This window comes from Cervus canadensis, chromosome 4, assembly GCF_019320065.1.
Source record: "Cervus canadensis isolate Bull #8, Minnesota chromosome 4, ASM1932006v1, whole genome shotgun sequence".
NCBI lineage: Eukaryota > Metazoa > Chordata > Mammalia > Artiodactyla > Cervidae > Cervus > Cervus canadensis.
Window position 1 is genome coordinate 96,062,343 of NC_057389.1, and position 8,304 is coordinate 96,070,646.

The window sequence follows — 8,304 nt, forward strand, 5'->3', positions numbered from 1 at the left end:
GACACACAGGCGGAAAGTGTTTTATATGTCCCCTGAGCTGATGAGATTACACAAATGGAAGAAACTATCTCAGAGCAAGATCCTTTAAGATCCACACCCCCAGAATAATGGAAATAAAAACAAAAGCAAACAAATGGGAACTAATCAAACTTAAAAGCTTCTGCACAATGAAGGAAACTATAAGCATGGTGAATAGACAACCGTCAGAAATGGGAGAAAATAATAGCAAATGAAACAACTGACAAAGAATTAATCTCCAAAATATACAAGCAGCTCATGCAGCTCAATACCAGAAAAATGAACAACTGAATCAAACAGTGGGCCAAAGAACTAAACAGATATTTCTCCAAAGAAGACATAGAGATGGCTATAAACACATGAAAAGATGCTCAACATCACTCATTATCAGAGAAATGCAAATCAAAACCACAATGAGGTATCATCTCACACAAGTCAGAATGGCCACCATCAAAAAGTCTACAAACAATATATACCTATGGCTGATTCATGCTGAGGTTTGACAGAAAACAGCATAATTCTGTAAAGCAATTATCCTTCAATAAAAAATTAATAAAAAAAGAAAACTGTAAAACAATTTTTTTAAAGTCTATAAACAATAAGTGCTAGAGAGGGTGTGGAGAAAAGGAAACCCTCTTACACTGCTGGTGGGAATGCAGTGTGTGGCATAGTACAGCCACTATGGAGAACAGTGTGGAGATTCCTTAAAAAACTGGAAATAGGCCGGGAGTGCTTCTCACCTTCACCTGCGCCGGTCCTCGCTGACCCCGGTCGGAAGCCAGAGAGTAAAATATGAACGGAAGAGTGGATTACGTGGTTACCGAGGAAGAGATCAATCTCACCCGAGGACCGTCAGGGCTGGGCTTCAACATCGTCGGTGGGACAGATCAGCAGTATGTCTCCAATGACAGTGGCATCTTCGTCAGCCGCATCAAAGAGAACGGGGCTGCAGCCCTGGATGGGCGGCTCCAGGAGGGTGATAAGATCCTCTCGGTCAACGGCCAAGACCTAAAGAACCTGCTGCACCAGGATGCTGTAGACCTCTTCCGTAACGCAGGCTATGCTGTGTCCCTGAGAGTACAACACAGGTTACAGGTGCAGAATGGGCCCATAGGACCTCAAGGTGAAGGGGAGCCAAGTGGTATTCCCATAACTATGGTGCTGGTGCCAGTGTTTGCCCTCACCGTGGTAGCAGCCTGGGCCTTCATGAGATACCGGCAACGACTTTGAAAAACTTGCTTTCTTCCTGTGCTCCCAAAGAAGAAGATACGTTTCTCTTTTTCTCTCACCCTCTCCTGCCAATCTTCCATAACTGTCCCTCTACATAGCCAGCTCATGATTTCAAGAGACTGCTACTCAACCAGAATCTTGCTATTCGAAATCTCTGAATCCTCATATTCTCATGGGAGAGTAAAGGCAGTGTTTGAAGGAAACCCGAAAGAAGGACTTGCCTAGAACAAACGAAGAGTTATGTATTTTACTAGAACCGCCAATAGATGTTCAGCTACAACCCAAAAAATGGGAAAGGTCCAGTCTTCCCATCACCTTGCAGTATTCCTTTTTTTCTTACCTGGCATGTGTCAAAGGCCAGCTGTAATAAGAGGAAAAAAGGATTTTTCTCTTTAATGATCTTCCTTGGGAAGTTTTTGTGGCCTTTTATTTAATTTCTAACTATTACTACCTACTTGGGCACCTACTTTGTATCAAACAAAGATGAATGAGAAGAACATTTCTACTTTAAAAAAAAGCAAATATATATATATACACACACACACACGTATATATATATACATACATATTCATGTATGATAGTATAATATTGATGCCTTATGGAGAATTAAAGAAGTGGAAAGCAAAAAAAAAAAAAAAAAAAAAAAACTGGAAATAGAATGGCCATACGACCCAGAAATCCCACTGCTGGGCATGTACACTGAGGAAACCAGAATCGAAACAGACACATACACCCCAGTATTCATTCCAGCACTATTTACAATAGCTGGAAGCAACCTAGATGTCCATTGGCAGATGAATGGATAAGGAAGTTGTGGTACATATACACAATGGACTATTACTCAGCTATAAAAAAGAATGAATTTGAGTCAGTTCTAGTGAGATGGATGAAACTGGAACCTATTATACAGAGTGATGTAAGTCAGAAATATAGTATATTAATGCATATACATGGAATTTAGAAAGACAGTAATGATGATTCTATACGAAGTCAGTCGTGTCTGACTCTTTGCGATCCCATGGACTGTAGCCTACCAGGCTCCTCGGTCCATGGGATTTTTCAAGCAAGAGTGCTGGAGTGGGTTGCCATTTCCTGTTCCAGGGGATCTTCCCGACCCAGGGATCAAACCCGGATCTCCCACATTGTAGGCAGATACTTTACCATCTGACCTACTATGCAAGGCAGCAAAAAAGACACAGATGTAAAGAATAGATTTTTTAACTATGTGGGAGAAGGTGAGGGTGGGATGATTTGAAAGAATAGCATTGAAACATGTATATTACCATATACAAAATAGATGTCCAGTGCAAGTTTAATGCATGAAGCAGGGCACTCAAAGCTGGTGCTCTGGGGCAACCCAGAGAGATGGGATGGGGAGGGAGGTGGGAGGTAGGTTCAGGATGGGGGGACACGTGCACCCGTGACCGATTCATGTCGATGTATGGCAAAAACAATCCCAACATTGTGAAGTAACTATCCTCCAATTAAAATAAATTAATTAAGTTAAAAACAAAAGAAACTATCTTAGAGTATGAGAAGCATGTACCAGCCAGAGGGACACCACCAATGAGTCCAACTGCAAAATACATCATGATGTTATTAAGAAAGGTGGCAGAACAGGCAAGTTGGATTACCTCTTTGAAATCACAGAAAAAGTGGGTTTTTGGATTTCCAAGACTGTGCAGAAGGACAACTGCAGTACCAGTAAGTTTTGTAATAAGGAATTCAGGGCACTTAGCATCCAGGACACCAGAACTGGCAGTCCACAGAGAATAGGGCTCAGGATGACTATGTATTACAGTGGGTAGCAGATGGCTTCAAAGAGGTCATAGGACATCACAGTAAAGATTAAACTGTCCAACTCTACAAAAAGTATGTAAAAATACATTTGAGTGATGCAACCTTCATAAGAAATAACTTTGCTCTGGGTCTGGATGTTCCACAGCATCTTTGGGATAGTAGTAAAAGTGAAACAGGTATCTACAAAGGACAGGTTGGAGAGGAAGAAGTACTTGGGTGTACGCAGGTGGCAGTCTGAGATGACAGCCAGGATGACAAGCAGGTTTCCAAAAACAGCAATCAGGTACATGGAGAATGAAAGACCAAATATGAAGGGCTGCACTTCTAATTCCTCTGAAAATCCCAGAAATTGTGAAGTCCTGGAATTATCTAGTGACATATGGTGGTGATCACTACTAAAAAAAAAAAATATATATATATATATATATATAATATATATATATAAAACTACACATGTATGTGTGTATATATAACTTGATTAATTTCTACACATGAGCATTAACATAGTGAAATGTCATGAATTACAATATTTAATCATCTTTAAGGGATTTACTGTGACATCTGTGATTAGAAATTCTGGTCCAACACTCAGCCTTTTCCCCAAGAGACCATGATTATACAGTTTTAAAGCAAAATTCTTTTATATATTTCATATATTTTAGATATTTATGTTGAGTAAATACCTAAAATTTCCAACATTCGCTGAATCATAAAGAAAGCAAGGAAATTGCAGAAAAACATCTACCTCTGTTTTATTGACTACATTAAAGCCTTTGACTGTGGGGATCATGACAAACTATGGAAAGCTCTTAAAGAGATGGAAATACCAGACCATTTTACCTGTCTCCTGAGAAACCTGTACGAGGGTCAAGAAGCAACAGTTAGAACCCTGTATGGGACAACTGATTGGTTCAAGCTTGAGAAAGGAGTACAACAGGGCTCTCTGCTGTCACCCTGTTTTTAACCTATATGCTGAAAACATCATGACAAATGTCAGGCTGGATGAGTTACAAACAGAAATCAAGAGAGTCAGAAGAAACATCAACAACCACAGATATGCAGATGATAACAGTTTCATGGCAGAAAGCAAAGAGGAATGAAAGAACCTTTTTTTATTTTAAATTTACTTTTAATTGAAGAATAAACAATTGCTTTACAGAATTGTGTTGGTTTCTGCCAAACATCAACATGAATCAGCCATAGGTGTGTATATATATATATATATCTCCCCTCCCTCTTGAACTTCCCTCCCATCTCCCTACACACCCCACCCCTCTAGGTTGTTAGTGAGCCCCGGTTTGAGTTTCCTGAGTCATGCAGTAAATTCCCACTGGCTATCTATTTTACACATGGTAATGTAAGTTTCCATGTTACTCTCTCCATACAACCCACCCTCTCCTTCCGTCCCCTCCCCATGTTCATCAATCTGTTCTCTATGTCTGTCTCTATTGCTGCCCTGCAAATAATTTCTTTGGTACCATTCTTCTAGATTCCATATATATGCATTAGTTACAATATTTGTTTTTCTCTTTCTGACTTATGTATAATCAGCTCTAGGATCATCCAACTGGTTAGAACTGACTCAAATGCATTCCTTTTTTATGGCTGAGTAATATTCCATTGTATATATTTACCACAGCTTCTTTATCCATCATCTGCCCATGGACATCTAGGTTGCTTCCATGTTCTAGCTATTGTAAATAGTGCTGAAATGAACACTGGGGCACATGTGCCTTTTTCAATTTTGGTTTCCTCAGGGTATATGCCTAGGAGTGGATTTGCTGGGTAATATAGTGGTTTTATTCCTAGCTTTTTAAGGAATCTCCATACCATCTTCCATATTGGCTGTACCAATTTACATTTCCATCAACAGTGCAAGAGCGTTCCCTTTTCTCCACACCCTCTCCAGCATTTATTGTTTCTAGACATTTTGATGATGGCCCTTCTGACTAGTGTAAGGTAGTTTTGATTTGCATTTTTCTAATAATGAGCAATGTTGATAATCTTTTCATGTGTTTGTTAGCCATCTGTATGTCTTTTTGGAGAAATTTCTGTTTAGGTCGTCTACCTACTTTTTAATTGGGTTGTTTGTTTTTCTAGTATTGAGTTGTATGAGCTGCTTGTATATTTTGGAAATTAATTCTTTGTCAGCTGTTTCATTTGCTATTATTTTCTCCCATTCTGAGGGTTGTCATTACACCATTTATAGTTTCCTTGCTGTCCAAAAGCTTTTAAGTTTAATAGATCCCACATGTTTTTGTTTTTATTTCCATTACTCTAGGAGCTGGGTCATAGAAGATGTTGTGATTTATATCATCAAGTATTTTGCCTATGTTGTCCTCTAAGAGTTTTATAGTTTCTGCTCTTACATTTAGGTCTTTAATCCATTTTTGAGTTTATCTTTGAGTAAGGTGTTAAGTGTTCTAATCTCATTCTTTTACACATAGTTGTCCAGTTTTCCCAGCACCACTTACTGAGGAGTCTATCTTAGACCCATTGTAAATTCTTGCCTCCTTCATCAAAAATAAGGTACCCATATGTATGTGGGGTTGTCTCTGAGTTTTCTGTCTTGTTCCATTGGTCTATATCTCTATTTTGTGCTGGTACCATAGCATCTGATGACTGTAGCTTTGTATATAGTCTGAAGCCAGGAAGGTTGATCCCTCCAACTCCATTCTTCTTTGTCAAGATTGTGTTGGCTATTCAGGGTCTTTTGCACTTTTATATGAATTGTGATTTTTTTCTTGGTCTAATTCTGTGAAAAATGCCATTGGTAATTTGATAGGGATCACTTTGAATCTGTAGATTGCCTTTGGTAGTATAATCATTTTCACAATATTGATTCTTCCAACCCAGAAACATGGAATATCTGTTTATGTGTCAATGTGATCTTTGATTTCTTTCATCAGTGATCATTTGATTTCTTTCATCAGTGTCTATTAACTTCAGTTCAGTCTCTCAGTTGTGCCCAACTCTTTGTGACCCCATGGACTGCAGCATGCCAGGCTTCCCTGTCCATCACCAACTCCCAGCTTGCTCAAACTCACGTCCACTGAGTTGGTGACATCATCCAACCACAACATCATCTCTGTTGTCCCCTTCTCCTCCTGCCTTAAATCTTTCCCAATATCAGGGTCCTCTCCAATGAGTCTGTTCTTCGCATCAGGTGGCTAAAGTATTGGAATTTCAGCTTCAGCATCAGTCCTTCCAATGAATATTCAGGACTGTAGGATGGACAGGTTGGATCTCCTTGCAGTCCAAGGGACTCTCAAGGGTCTTCTCCAAATCACAGTTCAAAAGTATCAATGCTTTGGCACTCAGCTTCCTTTACGGGACAACTCTCACATCCATACATGACTAGTGGAAAAACCATAGCCTTGACTATATGGGTCTCTGTCGCCAAAGTAATGTTTCTGTTTATTAATTTGCTGTTGACGTTTGTCATAGCTTTTCTTCCAAGGAACAAGCGTCTTTTAATTTCATGGCTGCAGTCACCATCTGCAGTGATTTTGGAGCCGAAGAAAATAAAGTCTCTCACTGTTTCCATTATTTACCCATCTATTTGCTATGAAGTGATTGTACCAGATGTTATGATCTTAGTTTTTCAAATGTTGAGTTTCCAGCCAGCTTTTTCACTCTCCTCTTTAACTTTCATCAAGAGGCTCTTTATTTATTTTTTTTTATGGTAAAAAAAGATTGCTATGTATTTCCTTCTTGTCTTTATTTTTCCCAAACGTATTTTTCCTTTTCACAAACTGTAGTTCATCAATTCTTACAATATACCCAATCTTAAGTGATTTCCTGTGTTGAATATGAATATAATATTCATAATCATGCCAAAGCTCCATTGAGGAATTATACCATAGTGCACTTAGAGGCTGAGTTTTCAGGCATTTTACTTTTTTTTTTTCCATATTTTAGATGTGATATCATATAAGTAGTTATTTCCATGTTAAGCACTCATGTTTTAGGCCTGATCCTAGGGGTGGGACTCCTGACTCTGAGATGGGGTTATCTCTGGGACAACCAAGCATCTTGAATCTTCTCTCCACCACTGTGCATTGTGTGTGAGAAATATTTGATGAGATCAGTAATTTCCTCATTTTCCGGAAGGCATGTACAGGTGTTTCTGAAGGGGATGAGGGATGCTCTGTGGTCAGTTAAAATACAAAGTTGGCTTCAACAAAATATGTATCTTTAAATCAGGACATCTGTGAAAATTTAAACTTGAGTCAAATAAAGTTAAGAACTCCTTTATAACAGGGCCTGTATGGGCCTTTACTATTTGCTGATGTGCATCACCAGTGCTGGCATTTCCTTTTTTTTTTTTTTTTTTTTTTTTTTTTTTTAGTTGGAGGCTAATTACTTTACAATATTGTAGTGGTTTTTGCCATACATTGACATGAATCAGCCATGGATTTACATGTGTTCCCCATCCCAATCCCCCCTCCCACCTCCCTCTCCACCCGATCCCTCTGGGTCTTCCCAGTGCATCAACCCTGAGCACTTGTCTCATGCATCCAACCCAGGCTGGTGATCTGTTTCACCCTTGATAATATACATGTTTCAACACTGTTCTCTCTAAACATCCCACCCTCGCCTTCTCCCACAGAGTCCAAAAGTCTGTTCTGTACATTTGTGTCTCTTTTTCTGTTTTGCATATAGGGTTATCCTTACCATCTTTCTAAATTCCATATATATGCATTAGTATACTGTATTGGTCTTTATCTTTCTGGCTTACTTCACTCTGTATAATGGGCTCCAGTTTCATCCATCTCATTAGAACTGATTCAAATGAATTCTTTTTAATGTCTGAGTAATATTCCATGGTGTATATGTACCACAGCTTCCTTATCCATTCGTCTGCTGATGGGCATCTAGGTTGCTTCCATGTCCTGGCTATTATAAACAGTGCTGCGATGAACATTGGGGTGCACGTGTCTCTTTCAGATCTGGTTTCCTCAGTGTGTATGCCCAGAAGTGGGATTGCTGGGTCATATGGCAGTTCTATTTCCAGTTTTTTAAGAAATCTCCACACTGTTCTCCATAGCAGCTGTTCTAGTTTGCATTCCCACCAACAGTGTAAGAGGGTTCCCTTTTCTCCACACCCTCTCCAGCATTTATTGCTTGTAGACTTTTGAATAGCAGCCATCCTGACTGGCGTGTAATGGTACCTCACTGTGGTTTTGATTTGCATTTCTCACAGAAATCAAGAGGCTCTTTAGTTCTTCTTCGATTTCTGCCATAAGGATGGT

At 39.3% G+C, this 8,304-nt stretch overlaps 1 protein-coding gene across 1 annotated transcript; it reads left to right on the top strand.

The window, feature by feature from the left end:
• Positions 1-746: 746 nt before the first annotated feature.
• On the top strand, positions 747-1,777 carry LOC122440568 (synaptojanin-2-binding protein). Its single transcript, XM_043466966.1, has one exon. It carries the CDS (start codon positions 811-813, stop codon positions 1,246-1,248), a length of 438 nt encoding a protein of 145 aa, XP_043322901.1. The 5' UTR covers positions 747-810; the 3' UTR covers positions 1,249-1,777.
• Positions 1,778-8,304: the final 6,527 nt, after the last annotated feature.

Bases quoted from the DNA above. Each gene is read 5' to 3' on its own strand.
- LOC122440568 (XM_043466966.1), top strand. From the start codon at position 811: ATGAACGGAAGAGTGGATTACGTGGTTACCGAGGAAGAGATCAATCTC.